Source organism: Marmota monax, unplaced genomic scaffold (assembly GCF_021218885.2).
Source record: "Marmota monax isolate L192 unplaced genomic scaffold, Marmota_monax_Labrador192_F-V1.1 WCK01_AAM20220418_F8-fsc00050, whole genome shotgun sequence".
In the NCBI taxonomy this organism is placed as follows: Eukaryota; Metazoa; Chordata; class Mammalia; order Rodentia; family Sciuridae; genus Marmota; species Marmota monax.
In genome coordinates this window covers 7,891,088-7,911,867 of record NW_026694552.1, presented here as the reverse complement: position 1 = coordinate 7,911,867, position 20,780 = coordinate 7,891,088, and the positions used below count along the sequence as shown (strand labels likewise).

At 36.5% G+C, this 20,780-nt stretch overlaps 1 protein-coding gene across 6 annotated transcripts in view; it reads left to right on the top strand.

Moving 5' to 3' along the window:
* Acsl4 (acyl-CoA synthetase long chain family member 4) overlaps positions 1-20,780 on the top strand; it is a 90,672-nt gene that overhangs the window by 59,687 nt on the left and 10,205 nt on the right. For all 6 annotated transcript variants that reach the window (XM_046420793.2, XM_046420796.2, XM_046420794.2 and 3 more), the window contains 6 exons: positions 2,427-2,566; positions 3,633-3,805; positions 5,721-5,795; positions 7,647-7,838; positions 9,947-10,061; positions 11,992-12,149. In XM_046420793.2, coding sequence (XP_046276749.1) covers positions 2,427-2,566; positions 3,633-3,805; positions 5,721-5,795; positions 7,647-7,838; positions 9,947-10,061; positions 11,992-12,149 — 853 coding nt within the window. The remainder of the gene's footprint in view (positions 1-2,426; positions 2,567-3,632; positions 3,806-5,720; positions 5,796-7,646; positions 7,839-9,946; positions 10,062-11,991; positions 12,150-20,780) is intronic.

The following is a 20,780-nucleotide window of genomic DNA, read 5'->3' as shown; positions in this document are numbered from 1 at the left end:
ATAAGCAGGAGTTAGCAGATAGGCTATTTATCCTCTAATTTCACATTGCCCTTTCTTCCCTGCCTTACTTTATATGTTGGAGGGCTAACTTCTATGGATGACCAACCAGTGCCGCAGTCTGGCTGGGCACAATCAGGAGCCACTTGTCAAAAGAAACTAACTTTATTTTTAGAACCACACACGCCAAACAAAATAGCCTCTCAGGAAAAACCCTCAGAGCCTCAACTGCCACCACCGGCTTTCCACAAGCCTCTCTCTCCCCTACAAGCTTCTCTCCACCTCCCACAATCCTCCTGCTCTTGAGGCCGATTGGCTGGGTCACGTGGGCGGAGCCAAAAAAGTCCCCCAATGAGCAGCTCCGTGGTCTGAAAGGGCAGGGAAACAGTCCAATGAGCATCACCGCAGAGGAGCCAATCAGCTAGATGTTGCTGGGGCTGAGGAGCCAATCAGCTAGATGTTGCTGGGGCCGCTGTGAGCCAATCATCAGCCAGCAGCTGGAAGTTTGCTGGCAGCTGGAAGTTTGCTGGGGCCCCTTTGGCTGTGGCTCTCAACAAACCAGGGCTTCATTGCCTTATAATTTCTTATGGGGTTCAGCTAATTAGAAGTACTCATGAAATGAGAGTAGGAAGAGAGCAACAAATCTGTACATTTCTTACCTCAGTTTCTTCCCCGCTGGTTTGAGAGTTTGTCAGTTGTCAAGCACCTGTTGGGTAGTCCCTTTCCGAATAGCTGTAACCAGCTCTTTTCCATGGCTACAGTCTTATCCAGGTTCCAGTGATAACTGTCCTTCTCTTACTTCTTCAAGCCTAAGATATTGAATAGTCTTCCGTGTTGCTAGTCCATTGACACTTCAAAACTTGCACATTCTCTTAGTTTTTTTCCACTCCTCTACAAATAGGCTCATTTTTAAAAAAAGAATTTCCTTCTTGAGAACTATTTTGTTGTCACTATTATTATTCTTTTGTAGTACTGGAGATCGAATCCAGAACCTCACGCATACAAGGCAAGCTCTACCACTAAGCTACATCCCCAGCCCAAGAACAGTTTTTGATAGATGTTGTTTTTTGAGTTTGTTTCATTCCTGGGTGAGAATAAAAGATTTATTTAGTACTGTTAACATTCACAATGTGATAATTCAGAATAAATCACTACTACTTCTAAGCAGTGACTCAATGGAACATCATGTAATGTTAGTTTGAGATAAAGGGTGATTTGATGAGCTAACAGTAAATCCTGCCAACTTGTTGCAACTCTATAGTGTTACTTACTCACTGAGGCCTTTCCACACTCATGATTAGTATCTAGTACTGAAAAAAAAAAAAAAAAAAAAAAACAATGGAAGTGATTCTCATACATCTGTCTTACTCCCAGGCACTTGCTTTTGTGTGTTCGAATTTTAGGAACCCATATGTTTTTTAATAGGGATAGTTATAGGATTTTAAACTTATTTAAATATTGGGATTTCTCAGTTACAGACCTAGAGAAATATTTCAATTATACAATCATTGATTCCTTTTGTAGAAATGGAGAAAACAACCTTTTGAGGAATGGTTCTGCTGACTTCATTTGTGATTGACTCTATTCAAATATTGAAATAACCATCCATAAAATTATTCCTTGTAGGAGAACTTAATTTATACTGATGATTGACACTTGAAATATTTAGAACCAAGTATTTATAAGCAGGTGTGCTTTGTACAATGATTTTTATTAATTTGTACAATAATTTTTTATTAATTTGTGCTAAGTAATTTCAAGAAGACATCATTTAATGATTAGGATTTTTTTCTTTGTGTTATACCTGTTAACCTGGGAATTTTATATTCTAAATCTTGTCCTACCTCTAATTTTCCACATAGATGTAAGAATATTACTCTTTTTTTGTTATATTTGCTTTATTAAAATGGAATAGGAATGCCTAAATTACAGAGACATAAGATTTTTAAGAAACTGTAACACCAACTATCATGCTGCAAGTCATAAGGTCATAGTTAAAAGATAAAAATATTAGGATTAGTTTCAACATAGTTGGGTATTTCAATGCTGTCGGTTAATAAGTAAATATTTCTGTGAGAGCTGAGTGAATTCTCTGTACTTTAGTTAACATTTCTTAAAATGTTAGATGAACTTAGGGTATAGAACTGAGGAAACCCCTATACTTGTTCTTTATGTTATTTTAAATTAAATTTTTATTTTTGATTGTCAATTATATGTATGTATGGAGTCCAACGTGTTATTTTGATATATGTATTATCATTAGTCTTTTTGAACGAGTGAACAAGTAAGTAAAATTAATTCTATAATGAAACAAATAAATATGTCCATTATCCTAGAGATATACCTAAGATTTCACAAATAAATTTATAGACTGTACCACTGTTAGTGTAATTCTTTTCAGATTATTAAATGTTTTGTTTATTTTTTAGGAAATCATGGATAGAATTTATAAGAATGTTATGAGTAAAGTTCAAGAAATGAATTATATTCAGAAAACGCTATTCAAGATAGGGTATGACTATAAATTGGAGCAGATCAAAAAGGGATATGATGCACCTCTTTGTAATCTGTAAGTACATTTCATAGTCCCTATGGTTGGAGCCTTTATTTATTTTTTTTTTTGAGATAGAGTCCTTCCTTGTTTCCCACATGCTGGCCTCAAACTCCTGGGCTCAGGCAATCTTTCTGCCTCAGCCTCTTAAGTAGCTGGGAATGAGTTCATGCCATTGCACCTGCAATATATGTGTTTGGATGTGTGAGTGTGTGTTTAAATCTGGAATATGAAAAAGTAAATGGCAAGTTAATTTAGTATCACTATTACCACCATCATCTTAAGGCTGAATTTCTCTTTTATCCACAGTATTTATACAGCAAGCACAGGAGTCTGAACTCTGAACTTGGCAATTTAATAAATTTTAATAATCAAGTAAATACTTAAGATTTAATTATAAAATTGGGTCTTGTGAAGAAAAATAAATAGACATTTAAGTCAAAACACTTGAATTTATAAAAAGTGTCAGCTAGTACTGTTAACATTCACAATGTGATAATTCAGAATAAATCACTACTTCTTCTAAGCAGTGACTCAATGGAACATCATGTAATGTTAGTTTGAGATAAAGGGTGATTTGATGAGCTAACAGTAAATCCTGCCAACTTGTTGCAACTCTATAGTGTTACTTACTCCTTAAGTAAGTGATCTTCAAGATTTATTTTTCATAGAGTTTTCTGTTTTATTATATTCATAATATAGTATAGCAAGTAGATGAATATAACAGTTATTTTAATTGTGGTACTGGGTGTAGGGATGGGGAAGCATATTTCGTTTGAAGGAAGATAAAATAGGTGACTAATTGCTTCCAAGATAACTATATTTTTTCCTGTGACATCATTTTCTTTTATTCACTGTATGTCAGAGCAGTTTCCTGATACTGTATGTTCTCAGGGTGGGTGTTTAGGAGCTTTTCTGGAATTTTTTAAAGGTGTAATAGTTGTTTCTTTATTAACATCTTATTACCATCATGCTTCTAAAATTTGCATGTTCAACCATAGTTGAGAAATCTTTTCCAGAATTTACGAATTAGTGTGTCACCAAGAATAATGTATTCATGTATTAAAATCATTTATCTCTTCAGGTTACTCTTTAAAAAAGTAAAGGCTCTGCTGGGAGGGAATGTCCGTATGATGCTGTCAGGTGGGGCACCATTGTCTCCTCAGACACACCGATTCATGAATGTCTGCTTCTGCTGCCCCATTGGTCAGGGTTATGGACTGACAGAATCATGTGGTGCTGGGACAGTTACTGAAGGTAAGCATTGTTAATGTGGCAAATCATTCTATATTAGTCACTACTAATAAAATTCATTTGAATTACCTTTGGAAACCATGATTTCTTTATAATATCTCTTAAATAATATCAGATTCACTGGATGCCTATAATGTTTTAGTTTTGTGAATGTTTGTTTAAGAATACCATGTGTACCCTTGTTCCCTTTAATTTTAAGCCAGGTAAATATTTATTCCACATTTTCAGTCTTCAAAATTTTATCACCCTGGTCCTTTAATCTTCTTTTTGTAAATTACCACTCCTTTGGAGAACTGTACTCATAGAATGAAGTATCACTAGTATGTTCCCCTTAAATAAATATTCCTGTCTTAAATTCTGTATTTTCACATCTTATTTTCAATACCCCAAGGCAGGATTTCTCAACCTTTGAAACAGACAATTATTGTTGAGTGCTCTCCTGTATGTTGAAGGATGTTTAGCAGTCAGATACTAGTAGAAACTTGCTTAGCCCAGCTGTAACAATGAAACATATCTCCAAACCTTGGCACATATCCCTTGTGGGACAAAATTACCCCAGGTTGAGAAACAGTGGGTTATAGGAAATTTTTAAATGATCTCACTATCACTTTAAACTCATTGTGTCCAAAATCAGTTTCCTTATTGCAAACTGTCTCCCCATTACCACATTATTTGTTTTTGTCAATGGTATCATACCCTTAAAGTCATTCAGGGTATCAGCTTTGAAATCCTCTGAATGTTTACTTTGCAATATTATTAACTTTCATCAGATCTTCCCATTCCTTAATTAGATTACTCCTTGCCTTTCATGCCAACGATGTCATTCTACCTTTCATGACTTTAGCTGCTCTGAGGTGACAGTCTCACTGAAAGCAGTGACTGTATCTGTCTGTATTCTATCATATCAAATCCATCCTTTATTCTTTTATTAGGCCCATCTACCTCACTCACTTATAGATGATGTAACAAATCTAAATGCACTTTTATCTGACCTTTAAGACGTCATTAATCTGGCACTATTGCACCTATCCATCATCATTGTCCATGAATGTTCATACCTGGCTTTTCTTTCAAAGTAAGCCAATCATGGCCTCTTTCCTATACATGGAGTTTTGGTCTCACCTCTCTATAGTTTCTCTTCCTTTCTGTTGAGTGCCCTTTTGTTAGCTGCTCATAGCTGCCCAACTCTTTAATAAAAGTCTTCCCAAACTACTTCATCTTATGTTGATATTTCAAGTCTCTAAGGGACTATATTGTATTTACCATTAGTACCATGCAGTTTAGTATTTAAATGTTCTCTCAATTGTTTCATGTGTATTTCTTCCTTCCTTTATAAGGTTTCTGAGGGTAGGATTTCCTTACCCTTTATGTGTTTCCTTCAAAAATTTAATATAGTGGTGGATGCATAATAAGCTGTCTATAAATATATACGTGATTATTGCTAACAGTAATCACAAATTACAAAGGATATTATCGGCATGATCATTATGTTTAACAGAGACTAACATTTATTGAACACTTAGTTTGTGCCAAGAAGGGTTAAGCACTTATCCACATACTATCTCACTTAATCTTCACAACTTATCCCTTTATGAGGTAGGCCCAATTACTATCTCTGTTTAATATATGAAGAAATGGAAGCATAAACAGGTTAAGCAACTTATCCAAGTTACATGGCCGATGAGTGAGAGAGCAGGAATCCTCATCAAAGAGATTTGTATATGTAATTATCTAAAATATAATCTTGAAAGGCAAAATTACACTGTTGAAATAGAGTTGAAACACTGAAAAATGACCACCCTTTGCATTCCTGTCACTACAGCCTCTCCTTTGTCATCTTTCAGACGCTGGGTTTCTGAGTTCTCAATACATACATCTGAAATGTAGTATGCTAATATTCATTGCTTTTCTTTCATAGTTACTGACTATACTACTGGCAGAGTTGGGGCTCCACTCATTTGCTGTGAAATTAAGCTAAAAGACTGGCAGGAAGGTAAGAATTTCATGACAAGCTCTAGTGATTCTAGATACACCAAAAACATTGCAAGCCTCAAGACATTTCTTTAAAGTGTTAGGTTGTCTAAGGGAACACATAGTGATTTTTCATGGATGCCTATGTCCTGTGTTTTCTTTTTACTCAGTAATACTTTTAGATTCACAAGAAGAAAAGAAAATCTCTATATTCAAGGCCTGGTGATTCTCATCTTCGGAATACTTGATGGGAAAGTGGGAAAAATTCTTAGTGAGGTTTTCCCTGGGTTTGAAGAAAGTGAGGATCATTTGAAGTTCAATTTTGCAGGCAAGGATGTTGGGGCTGAGAAAGAAAACCCAGATTTTCAGGGGATGGAATGACTAATTTCACACATACATAAACTAACATTTTAGATCTTGACCCTAGCAAAGATTTTCATATTTCAAACTCACTCTTCCAGTCATCTTTATAGTAAAATTTTTACATGTACCTATAGAGACAAGCCAGTTAGAGGAAACTTGCACTGTACAGAAATTGGTCAGAATCCTTTTTATAAATAAGCTAGAAGCCAGGTACAGTGGTACATGCCTGTAAATCTCAGTTACTTGGGAAGCTGAGGGAGGAGGATCTCAAGTTCAAGGCTAGCCTCAGCAATTTGACAAGACCGTGTCTCAAAAAAAATTTTTTTAAATACTTTTATTTATTTAGAGATGGGGTCTTGCTCTGTTGCCCAAGCTGGCCTCAAATTAAAAATCATATTTAAAAGTCAGTGCATTCCCAAGAGTTTTATACTTTAGACTGAATCTTCCTTTCATGTTGAGGCCATTCCAATTTTACAATGAAAATCTGAAGAAAATATAGGTAGTGTGTGTATACATGTATTGGACATCAGCATCAAAATTGTTTTATTAGATGGGTTGTTTGGTAGGCACTTGATTCAGAGAAATGACTATAGTAAAACTTGTTAAGGATATTTTTGCCTTTAACTTTTATTTTCTAATTTTCTGGTGGTATATTTTGATGTCAGTTTGAGGGGGGTTCTATATTGAAAATATATTTGGAGTTTTCCTTGCTGTGAAGGATTTTTGGCATTATATAATAGGAATGATCTTAAAGTTGTACATATAGTAGGTTTTATCATATTGACATAATGAATACTTTTAAATTTATAAGAATAGCTAATAATGGAACTCTATGAACCCTAAGCTTCAGTGGTGAAGGTTTTTGTCATGGGAAGGTAGTTGTTGATGGTGATTACTGTTTGGCCTTTCCTGGTGCTCCTGATGTTATAGACACCCACAGTCTTCATATAAAACGGATTAAATGTAAACTAATACTCTTCCAACTAATAATGAAGAGTTTAATTTTTTTTAGTTATAGATGGACAAAATATCTTTATTTATTCATTTTTATGTGGTGCTAAGAATCAAACCCAGTGACTCACACATGCTAGGCAAATACTCTACCACTGAGCCACAACTCCAGCTCCATAATGAAGAATTTGATCAGCAGAAAAACATTAACAAAAGAACTTTAAGAATTAATGAAGTTATGAGGAAGTGCTGGCAAATGAAATCTACTAAATCATACACTATTCATGTACAAATATGCCTCAATGAATCCAGCTTATACATATAATGCACTAAATAATAATAAGGAGATCAGCAGAGTAGAACAAGTGGGTCAGGAGGAAGGAGTAGAGGAGGGAAAGGAAAGCTACTGAGGAATGAGATTGATTAAATAATAATGTGCATATATGAATATGGCATAATGAATCCTACTAATATGTATAATTATAATGCATCAATTAAAAAGTTAATGAAGGTAAATTTTGTTTTAGAATAATAACTGATTTGCTTTTATTATCTGCAGGTGGTTATACAGTTCATGACAAACCAAACCCCAGAGGTGAAATTGTCATTGGTGGACAAAATATTTCCATGGGATACTTTAAAAATGAAGAGAAAACAGCAGAGGATTATTCTGTGGATGAAAATGGACAAAGATGGTTCTGTACTGGTGATATTGGAGAATTCCATCCTGATGGATGTTTACAGATTATAGGTCAGTGTATGCTCTTCTCGTGTATTTTTCTTTAGTTTTTGTGATTTCAACATATCAATAGGGTTGATGTTATATGGTTTCAATCTTTGGGCAATTTATTTAATTTATGCCTGAGCTTCTCCATTTATAAAATAGGGACAACAATACCAATCTCATATAATATCTGTTAGGACTAAATGAGTTGATATATATAAAATTCTTAGAGAAGTACCTTGACCTTGGTATGCAGTAACAAAAGTATCAGCTACAGAAGCATTTGAGTGTAATAAAAATGGGCAGGAAAATAAAAGATTGGCTAATGAGAAAACAAAAATAGTTCAAGAGAAGTATGTTTTGGTTAACTACATGTTGTTCTGCAGAACTAGTTACTATAACATACTCTATTCTAGGCCTTACACTTGACCATCCCACCCACGGGACAACATCTTAGTGAGTGTGTGTGTGTGTGTGTGTGTGTGTGTGTGTGTGTGTTTTCCTGGTGCCCATTTATATGGCTCTAACCAGCCCTTAAACTTAGAAAATGATAATATCAATCCTAAACACCAGTCTGTCTATTCTTCTGAGAATGTCAGTTGCTTTGACCTTACCCTTACTGAGCTTACAGAAGTAGACCTTTATGTTCAAAAACCAATTCCAAAAGTGGCTTAAATTGAAATATTCTGTTCATTTTAATCAGGCAAAAGATGACTTCCTAATAAGGACGACTCTGCAGAGTCCCAGTTAGGCCCTTTTTAAGCCACATAGTTCCTTAAATCATAGCTCTAGGGACCCATTTCAATGTGTTGCTGGACTTTACAGTTTCTGACCCAAATATGGAGATTACCTGGGAAAATTGGTTTTTCATTTAGAACTTTGATGTACTGGGGAAATTCCCAGGAAACATGGTTCAGTTGAGAACTAAGTCTTTTTCCCCTTGTGTCTTAATTGCACTGGAAACGAAAGTTATTTCTGTAGAGTGTTCTCCCAGGCTATAGGTAGGCAAATCAGTGCTCACACAAAGGTTGTCAGGCAAGTTGATGATTATTTAAGCTGGGTCATCCTGTGCCAGTACTTTCTTAGAGCACAGTTATTTAAAGAAAATTTTAAATATAGAAAATTGGGGATTAACATATATTGAATTTGCTCTATATGGCAGATATAGTGTGACATCCTGTATGAGTTAGGCATCAATATTCCTGATAAAAGAAATATTCCTGAGAAAGGCTGGAGCTCTGGCTCAGTGGTAGAGCACTTGCCTAGCATGTGTGAGGCACTGGGTTCGATTCTCAGCACCACATATAATCAAAAAATAAATAAAGGTCTATTGACAACTAATTTTTTTTTTAAAGTAAGAATGAGAAATGTTAAATAACATGCCAAGAATCTCATAGCTAGTACTGGGCAGAGCTACCATTTAAATCTAATGCTTCACCAGGGCACAGTGGCCCATGGCCTATGATCCCAGCAATTTGGGGGCTGAGACAGGAGGATGGCAAGTTTGAGGCAAGTCTGGGCAACTTAGTGAGATCCTGTCTCAAAGTAAAATTTAAAAAGGACCAAAAGTGGTAGAGCACCCTGGTTCAATCTCCAGTATCCCCCCACACCAAAAAAAAAAAAAAAAACCCTCAATAACCAAAAAACTAATGCTTAAAAATTCTGTTCTTTCTATTAACTTCATTTTAATATTTAAGATTATGATAAGATGTTCAAGCTTTGAGTATAGGGTATAGCTTTTAGCCAATACTTCTTTAATTAGGCATTTTCTTTTTTACTGATATGTATAGTTAAAAGAAGTACCTTGTAAGTAAAGATTAAGGCAATGAAATTCAAAGAAAATCAGAATTGTTTATATCTGTTGAGTGTGGTGGTGCACACCTATAATCCCATTGGCTTAGGAGGCTAGGAAAGAGGATCACAAATTCAAAGCTAGCCACAGCCGATTAGGAAGGCCCTAAGCAACTTAGCAAAATATGAAACCCTGTCTTTAGATAAAATATAAGAAAAGCTGGAGATGTGACTCAGTGGTTAAGTGCCCCTGGATTCGATCTTTTATAACCCCCCCCCAATAGAATTGTTCATATCTTAATGAAACAGACCATGAATAACTTAACATTCTTCATGTCTTATAGATCGTAAGAAAGATCTGGTAAAATTACAAGCTGGAGAATATGTGTCTCTTGGGAAAGTAGAAGCAGCACTGAAGAACTGTCCTCTTATTGACAACATCTGTGCTTTTGCCAAAAGGTAACTTTCAAAAATGACATTTTATGTTTCATATACTTATAGTAAAAGGAAAATAAGAAAGGAATTTATTTATGATCATTAGTATAACATCAAACTCCTCTTAGAACTTTCATCAGAGTTTAAAAATTACACCTATGAAAGTTCTTGAATTCAGTAAAGGATCATCAACAACTAAGAAAAAGCCTAAGGTATTCAAATATTTTTTATGTGTTATAATGTTTTATTTTTATGGGCTTTGTTCTTTTTTTGAAATCATAATTGTGGTTATAAACTGACAAAATTCACCATCTTCATTTCTAAGTGTACAGTCCACTAGTGTTAATTATATGTATCTTGTTAGACAGTCAATCTCTAGAAATTTTTCATCTTGCAAAACTAAAACTCTATACCCATTAAACAACTCTCCATTTCCCCCTTCCCTCAGCCCTTGACAACCACCATTCTACTTTCTGTTTCTATGAATTTGACTATTCTAGATACCTCATATAAGAAGCATTATGCAGTATTTGTCTTTTTTATGTTTGGATTATTTCACTTAGCATGATGTCCTTAACATCCATCCCTGTTGTAGAATGTGTCAGAATTGCTTTTCTTTTTAAGGCCAATATTATTCTATTGTACATACATAGAATGTACAATTATATATATATATATATATTCTGTCAATGAACACTTGGGTTCCTTCCACCTCTTGACTGTTGTGAATAATATGGCTATGAATCTCTTCAGTATTCAATTCTTTTGGATATATACCCAGATGTGGAATGGCTGGATCATATGATAATTATGTTTTTAATTTTTTTTGAGGAACTGCCTTACTGTTTTCCATAGTGGCAGCACCATTTTTACATTTCTACCAACAGGGCACAAGTATTCCAATTACTCCATCTTCTTAACAACATTTGCTTCTGCCTTTTTTTGTCTTATAATAATCATCCTAATGAGTGTGCAGGGATATCTCATTTTTGTCTCGATTTGCATTTTCCTAATGATTATTACTGTTTGAGCTTCTTTTTTTTATTGGTTGTTCAAAACATTACAATGCTCTTAAGCTTCTTTTCATATGATTGCTGGCCATTGTATATCATCTCTGGAGAAATTTTTATTTAAATTGTTTGCCTGATTTTAATTTGAACTATTTGTTTTTTTATCGCTATTATTAGTTGTAGGAGTTCTTTATATATTCTATAGAATAAGCCTTTATCAGACACATGATTTTTCAAAAATTTGTTTTAGTTGTGTATGGACTCAATTCCTTCATTTGTTTTTATATGGTGCTAGGATTGAACCCAGTGCCTCACATTTGTGAGGCAAGTGTTCTACCACTGAACTACAACTCCAGCCCCCAGATGAAAGATTTTAAGATATTTTTTCATCTCAATGGATTGCCTTTTTCTCTATTTTTTTGTGTGTTTTTGGAGGCACAGAAGTTTTTAAATTTAATATAGTCCCATTTATCAATTTTTGCTTTTGGTTTCAAAATACCACATACATTGCCCTAAAGCTTTATCCCCATTTTTTTCTTATAGGGGTTTTATAGTTTTAGCTTTTAAATATTTAGGTATTTGTTCCATTTTTATTTAATTTTGTATATTTTGGAAGGTAAAGGTTCACCTTTATCTGTTGCATGTGAGTATCTAGTTTTCACAGCACGATTTGTTGAAGAAATTTCCCTTTTGTCATTGAATTGTCTTAACACCCCAGTTGAAGATTGACCATAGATGCAAAGTTTTACTTCTGGACTCTCTTTTCTAGTCCATTGGTCTATTTTTCTGTGTTTATTTCATTGTTATGTGTTTTATTACTTCTTAATGAATATTAACAAATAAGAGAAATATATAGTTGGGATTATCTGTTGTATTATATCATTGAATAATTTATGAATATTTTTGCTATTCTTTTAATTTCTATTTTATTTTCTAATTTTTAGTGACCAGTCCTATGTGATCAGTTTTGTGGTTCCTAATCAGAAAAAGTTAACACTTTTGGCACAACAGAAGGGGGTAGAAGGAACTTGGGTTGATATCTGCAATAACCCTGCCATGGAAGCTGAAATACTGAAAGAAATTCGAGAAGCCGCAAATGCCAGTAAGAAATTGCTAGTTTGTTGAAGCTCATAAAAATCATCTAATAATGTCATATGCATTAGACTCTTGTTTAGTAATGAAATACATAACTCTTAAATATTTATCTACCTCTTAAGTATATGTAATGAATTCCCATGTTGGAAAGATTCTTAAAAGTCATGTAGTAGAATAACCTATCTAGTTGTTTATTGCATATTGTAACATCCCTATAAAGTAGTTATCTAGCCTGTGTTTGGAATAGTCCATCTTTGAAGAGATGTGTTATATAGGTGTATCTTATATCTGCAAGCTAGAAGCTAATAACTCTTTAGTAGATAATGTAGCTATGACTATGATTTGTGTATGTTCTTTGGCTCTGTAAATGGACTGTGTTAGATGGTATATTGGTAACCAATTGGAGAACATCTGAATGGGTACTTTGTGCCAGGTGTGTATTAGGTACTAGGAATATAAAAGTTAATAAGATACATTTCTTTCTTTTTTTTTTTTTTTTTTTGCGGGGGTGGGAGGGAGTGGTTACCATGGATTGAACTCAGGGGCACTCAACCACTGAGCCACATCCCCAGCCTTATTTTGTATTTCATTTAGAGACAGGGTCTCAATGAGCTGTTTAGCACCTTGCAGTTGCTGAGGCTGGCTTTGAACTCATGGTCCTCCTGGCTCAGCCTCCCAAGCCACTGGGATTACAGGCATTCAGCACCAACATCTGGCAAGATACATTTCTTACTCTTCTGGAGCTCATTATCCAGTGAGAGGACACAAGAGAGATAGCCATCTTAATAACAATAGAGATAGGAACAGAGAATCATGGTACCAGAGATGAGGGTACTTAATCTTACCTGGGAGTTCATGGAAGGTTTTCTTATAGAACTGTCACTAAAGTTCATTCTTAAGGATTAATTAGAATTAACTAGGGTAGGAATTCTAAGCCAAAGAGAATTAGGAATAAAAGCACAGAGGTAGAAAAAAGGAGATGTGGGCAGGGAACAACAAGGTCTTTGGTGTTACTGGAAAAGTACAAGATGAGGTTGTAAAGATAAGCAGAGGCCAAGACCTGTAGTGCTTTGTATGCCATTTTCTGATATTTGTGTTTAATACTGTAAGCAGTGGGGAGCCATTGTGAGGTTTAATCAGACTAGTGATTTGGTCAGATTTGCATTTCTGACAGATGCATTCAGTGTGGAGGCCAGCCTGAAGATATTATTTGAGGGGGGTCCAGACTGAGACAGAGACTAATTTAACTAAGAAAGCTGTAGTAAATATTTAAATGAGAGTGGGAATGATAATGCCCTGAACCAGGAAATCAGGAAAGGTTTAGAAAGCAAAATTGGCAAGCTTTGATGATTGCTTGAATAAAAAAGGCAAGTGAGAAGGGGTCTAGAATGGCCCCTAGATATGTAGCTCAAATGACAAGGTTGATATAATTATTGATTGAATTAAAAAATACAGGAGGGAAAGCCAGCTTATAAGAGAAGATTCTGAGGTCATATTGGGACATACATAATTGGAAATGCCTGTTGGATAATCAGAGTTAACATTCCCAACAGGAGATTGTGTATGTTCATCCAAACCTTATGAGAGAGGCCTTTGTTGTACTATCAACTTGAGAATAATTGAAATCATGAAGGTAGATGCACTAACCTTGGAAGAGACTTTAAAATGAAAACAGGAGGCTGAGGACAGGTCCCTGGACAACACCAGCATTTAAGGAATGGATGGAAGAAGAGCTTGTATAGATGGTGTGCTGGACAAGATACCAGGAGAACAGAAGGTACAGAGCCACTGCTGACAGAACTTCAGGAAAGAGATTGGTCTCCAGTTTCAAATCAGCAGCATGGTCTGCTTACTAGAACTTACTAGAACATTGACTGGGAAATTAAATAGATTAAAAATTAATTGTCGGGCTGGGGATGTGGCTCAAGTGGTAGCGCGCTCACCTGGCATGCATGAGGCACTGGATTCAATCCTCAGCACCACATACAAATAAAATAAAGATGTTGTGTGCCGCAGTCTGGCTGGGCACAATCAGGAGCCACTTGTCAAAAGAAACTAACTTTATTTTTAGAACCACACACGACAAACAAAATAGTCTCTCAGGAAAAACCCTCAGAGCCTCAACTGCCACCACCGGCTTTCCACAAGCCTCTCTCTCCCACACAAGCTTCTGTCCACCTCCCACAATCCTCCTGCTCTTGAGGCCGATTGGCTGGGTCACGTGGGCGGAGCCAAAAAAGTCCCCCAATGAGCAGCTCCGTGGTCTGAAAGGGCAGGGAAACAGTCCAATGAGCATCACCGCAGAGGAGCCAATCAGCTAGATGTTGCTGGGGCCGAGGAGCCAATCAGCTAGATGTTGCTGGGGCTGCTGTGAGCCAATCATCAGCCAGCAGCTGGAAGTTTGCTGGCAGCTGGAAGTTTGCTGGGGCCCCTTTGGCTGTGGCTCTCAACATCTCCCCCTCTCTGTTTAAACAACAAGCATGTGGCTTAGGGACCGTGCCTGTTAGGCAGTCCAGTTCAACATATGGTCCTTACCCGTCATCGGATGAACTGACCTCTAGGCGTCAGCCTCCTGTCTTAGGTTGGTACCACTGCAATTGGATCATACCCGTCACTGACTACGGGTCCAGCATACAGCCATACTTGTGGATAGGCCTTTGCACCTGTGGGGGGGTGAGGTTCTTTGCCTCACCTCTGTTGGCCCCCAAATTTTAGACCATCACTAGTAGAGGAGGATGCAAAATGCCATGACATTAAGCCAATTGAGGGCTCCTAAATTGTACCACCGGTGACACCATCAGCAAAAATACTCCAGCACTACCACAATTCGCTGTACCAACAGATAGTTCACAATGCATACAGGTGAGCTCACAATGTGTCCAGGCAAGTTCTGCAAGCAGTTCAGTGATGGCTATTGTAGAAGCTGTAGATTGGTTTTATCTTTCACTTCACCAGCACTGGGATGAAGATAGGAATTCTGGCAATAATGGCTAAAGAAAAAATTATGTAACATTCCAGAAGGCACTAAAAGAAAACAATTTTCTTAACAATTTACATTGTCTTCACCGGCACTGGGATGAAGATAGGAATTCTGGCAATAATGGCTAAAGAAAAAATTATGTAACATTACAGAAGGCACTAAAAGAAAACAATTTTCTTAACAATTTACATTATCTTTAAGAGAATTATTAAATATAATGAAAAGGAAAGGTGAAAGTAAACAAACAGATCTGTTAACCTTCTTTTTTGTTTACATATTAAAACAATCCTCAACAGTTGTTTACCCAATTTAAATTAAACCATATAAATCACGTGAAAAAAAAATATTTGGATCCATTTTATCATGAGCGCTCATCATATATGATATATGGACATACGTACATTCAAACATATAACACAAAACACAAGTGTGCACACATAATATAATACATACAACACATAACATTATAGTAAAGGCCTTATAACTTTTTACAGGTGAAATCTCCATTGCAATGTTTAAAAACTCTATAGTCAAAAAATAGAACTGATCAGCAAAACATTAACCTAGGTCTGTATGAGCTCAAAAAACAAAATAGAACTTCATGGTATGGCAAAGGGCAATAATAAAATAGATATTGAAAAAAGCATCCTGGTTCTGTTGCAGATGTAAGAATAGCCAAACTGGAGTTTTGGATATCAGTTGTTATGGATTTGAGCCAAATCATCTTCTTTTTGGTCTGTAGAAATCGCTTTAGTTAATCTTTCTGGAATCCAAATCGGCTGCTGTTCTCCCTGTGGAAACACATAAACAGACCCCTGACTCCAGACAATCACTGGGTCAGGACCTTGGTTAATCTCTCTGGAATCCAAATCGGCTGCTGTTCTCCCTGTGAAAACACACAAACAGACCCCCAACTCCAGACAATTACTGGGTCAGGACCTTTCCATTGTCCTGTTAGAATATCCTTCCAAAGTACCTTGGGCTTATGTACATTTTTTGGACACATATGCCTTTCTGCAGCACTAAGTCCTGATGAATCCAAATTTAAAAAGTTTAGAGTAAAAAGGGTTATTTTAAGTTTATCTTTGGGGAATATATACCCCTTCCCAATTCCTTCTTTTTGCTTTAATAAGTACATTTTAATAGTTTGATGAGCTCTTTCAACTATGCCTTGTCCCTGTGGATTGTATGGGATTCCTGTTATATGAGTAATGCCAAATGTTGAGCAAAATTGTTTAAAAGAGGTAGAAGTATAACCAGGGGCATTATCTGTTTTTAACTGTTTTGGAACACCCACAGTGGTAAAATTTTGTAAGCAATGAGCTATAACATCTTTAGTTTTTTCTCCGGCATGAAGGGAGCCCATCAAAAATCCAGAAGAAGTATCAACTGTAACATGCAAATATTTTAATTTTCCAAGTTCTGGCAAGTGTGTGACATCCATCTGCCAAATATGGTTAGGTATCAATCCTCTAGGATTGACTCCAAGATTAACTTGTGGTAAAAAGGTCACACAATTTTGACATTGTTTTATTATTTGTCTAGCTTGTTCCTTAGTTATTTTAAAACGCTTTTGTAAAGTATTAGCATTGACATGGAACTTTTTATGAAAATTTATAGCTTCTTCTAGTGTAGAAAAAATATGTATGTCATGTGTTGTTTTATCTGCTAAATCATTGCCCAAACTAAGGGCTCCAGGCAATCCTGTATGTGCCCTGATATGTCCTATAAAGAATGGATCTTTTCTGTCCCAGATTAGACTTTGTATAGTGGAAAGCAAAGAGAAAACAGTAGAAGAAGGGGAAATCCTACCAGCATCTTCAAGAGATACTATAGCATTAACTACATACTGACTATCAGAAAATAAATTAAATACAGAATCTTTAAACATCACAAAAGCTTGTAAAACTGCATTAAGCTCTACCTTTTGAGCTGATTGTTTGGGTACTAAAAATGTAAAAGTTTGATCAGGGGTAACGACTGCTGCTGTACCATTATTTGACCCATCAGTGAATATATTTGGAGCATTCATGATAGGTGTTTTTCTTGTCATTTTTGGAAAAATTACAGGATGCAATGACCAAAAAGACAATAAAGGATTAGATGGTAAGTGGTTATCAACTGAAACATTAGATTTGCACATGATTATTGCCCAAGTATTTAACTCATTAGCTAACTCATCAATTTGATTCATAGTATATGGAGTAATAATTTTATTGGGAGAAATTCCAAACACTCCCTTTGCTGCTTTTATTCCTTTGAGTATTAATTGTCCTACAGCCTCAGGATACCTAGTAAGAATAGTGTTAGGAGAATAAGATAAATGTATCCATAATAATGGACCTTCTTGCCAAAATACTCCTGTAGGAATATTTTTTGTTCATAGTACAATAAATAATAAAGGCAAACTTATATCAATTCTATCCAAATGCATATTTTCCATATATGTTTCAATGATTTTTAATGCCTTTCTTGCTTCAGGCGTTAACATTCGGGGTGAATTTGGATCTGATGGACCTTTTAGGATATCAAATAAAGGTCCCAACTCTCCTGTTGGTATACCTAAATAAGGCCTTATCCAATTTATGTCTCCTAATAACTTTTGAAAGTCATTAAGTGATTTGAGTTGATCTACTCGTATTTGAATTTTTGGTGGACGGACCGTGGTTGAGGATAATAGAACTCCTAAATAATTAATTGGAAAATTTAATTGTACTTTATCTATTGCTATCTCTAGATTATAATTTTTTAATAAGTTTGTAAGTGTGGCATAACATTCTAGCAATGTGTTTTTATCTTTGTGTGCTAATAATACATCATCCATATAGTGAAATATTTGTAGTTCAGGATTTTGATTTCTAAGTGGCTGGATTACTTTGTTAACATAAATTTGACACATAGTTGGGCTGTTAGCCATCCCTTGAGGGAGTACTTTCCATTCATATCTCTGATCAGGACCTTCATGATTCAGTGCAGGGATAGTAAATGCAAAACGTGGACTATCCTCAGGATGAATTGGAATTGAAAAAAAACAATCTTTAATATCTAGAACTAAAACATACCAGGTTTTTGGCAAAGCAGACAACTGAGGAATCCCTGATTGAGCAGGTCCCATAATAACCATCTCATTATTAATGGCTCTTAAATCTTGCAGTAATCTCCATTTACCAGATTTCTTTTTGATGACAAAAATGGGAGTATTATGGGGAGATACAGAAGGTTGTATATGTCCTTCTGCTAATTGTTGTTTGACCAGGTCATGGGCTGCTTGTATCTTTTCTTTAGTCAGGGGCCACTGAGGAACCCATACTGGTCTTTCTGATTTCCAAGTAATTTTTATTGTCTCAGTGGCCCTTTCTGAAAATCCAACCCATGTCTGTCTGTTCCTTGATCTATTTGTATTGGTGCTGCTATACCTTGTTCTTGTTTTTCTAATCTTTTTCCTTTCCTAAAACCTTGTCTAGTCATAATAGTGGGTGCATTTTGGTTGATGTTATTTGTTAATGTCAAACCTAATTGATCTAGGACATCTCGTCCCCATAAATTTACGGGAAGATGATCCAATACATATGGCTGTATAGTTCCTTCACATCCTTCAGGATCCTTCCAATCTAATACCATTGCACTTCTATGGGGATTAGTCGCCACTCCTAGGCCTCGAAGCGTTTGAGTGGCTTGTTGTAATGGCCAATGTTTTGGCCATTCTTGACAAGAGATGATGCTAAGGTCTGCACCTGTATCCAGTAGCCCATTAAATTCATGTCCTTGAATATTTAGTTTTAGCATGGGGCGAGAATCTAAATTTAAAGAAAGCATAGCCCAATCTACACCTGTGGAGCCTAATCCCTTGGAACCTCTTTCTACAGTACGACTGGAAAATTTATCATGTAGGCTGGGTATTATTAGTAACTGTGCTATTCTATCTCCTGGTGAAATTACTGATATACCCTTTGGAGAACTGGCTATAATTTTTATTTCACCTTCATAATCGGGATCAATTACCCCAGGACTTATCATAAGTCCTTTTAGAGTAGAAGAGCTGCGTCCCAATAATAAGCCTACTGTTCCTTTGGGAAGAGGTCCTTTCACCCCTGTGGGAATGATTTGAACTCCCATCTCTGGAGTTAGTACTGCTCTGGCGGAGGCGCAGATGTCCAACCCTGCGCTCCCTCTGGTTTGTCTGATGAGGGATCTGATGGACAATGTGTCCTGGGCACTACCATGATGGGGTTGCTGGGTTCCTCCAGTGCTCCGTATATTTGTGGTTTTGGGCCCCGGAGCATTGGGCCCTCCTGTCCGTTTTTTGGCAATGGAGCCCGATGCCTTTCTCCACGATATCGTGGATAAACACCTGGTCCTTGTTCGTTTTTTGATAATGGAGTACCCTCTATGGTGGTTTGAGAACGGCATTCATTAGCCCAATGTCTCCCTCTACGGCATCGTGGGCAAATACCTGGTATTCTACTCCTTTGATACCTAGTTTTGTTAAACCCTCCTCCAATGGGGCAATTCCTTTTAAAATGTCCTGTTTGTTCACAATTGTAGCATGTTCTTGGCCTGGCATCTAAAGCCTGTTTTACTGCAGCTGCCACGACTTGCTCTTGTTCATTAATGTCTCTGGCATCTAAAGCCTGTTTTACTGCAGCTGCCACGACTTGCTCTTGTTCATTAATGTCTCTACATAATTTAATATATGTGTTTAAATCTTCATGTTTCCATGGTCTAATGATATCTCTGCACCAACGATTCGCTTGCTCATAAGCCAGGTGTTTTAGTAATGGCATTGCTTGTTCTGTATTCCCAAAAACTCTGGTAGCTGTTTGAATAAGCCTATCTACAAATTCAGCATAAGGTTCATTAGCTCCTTGTATTACCTTAGATAATTGACCTTGTAAACCTCCATGTCCTTGTAAAGTCTTCCATGCCTTAATTGCATCTGCAGCAATTTGTGCGTATACGCCAGGATCATATGCAATTTGTTGCTGCTGATCCTCATAAGGTCCCTTTCCTAACAACATATCTAGATTTCTCTGAGGATAACCAGCTGCTGCATTTCGCCTAGCCGTCTCCTTGCAAAATTCCTCATTGGCAACCTTCCATAACAGGTATTGTCCTCCATTTAGCACAGCTTTACACATATTAGCCCAATCTGCTGGCGTCATGTTCAAGTTGTTAATGGATTCGACCAAGCTTACAGTGAAGGGTGCTTGAGGACCATAGGTTGTTACAGCCTCTTTTAGCTGCTTCACTGTTTTGAAATTTAAAACTTGGTAAAATCGCTGCCCTCCTGCCTCAAATACAGGGCATGTTAATATTTGAGACCTTGTCTCAGGATCCCAACTATCAACTGCGGGGGTTGGGGGCCTCCCAGCATATGGAGGTGGCGCTGTTGGTTGGACACTTACGCCCTCTGGTGATAGAAAGGTGTTAGTAGCAGTCTCCTGTAGAGGTGGTGCTGTTGGTTGGACACTTACACCCTCTGGTGATAGAAAGGTGTTAGTAGCAGTCTCCTGTTGTAACTTTCCCCCTGATGGCTTTTTCTGTTTTACACTTTCTTTCTCTGTCTGACTAACTTGAGAGGCCTTCTCTTTTACTTGAATCATTATGTCTTCTCCTTCCTCTACCATTGTCTGAACTGAAGGCTTTGGACTAAGCAAA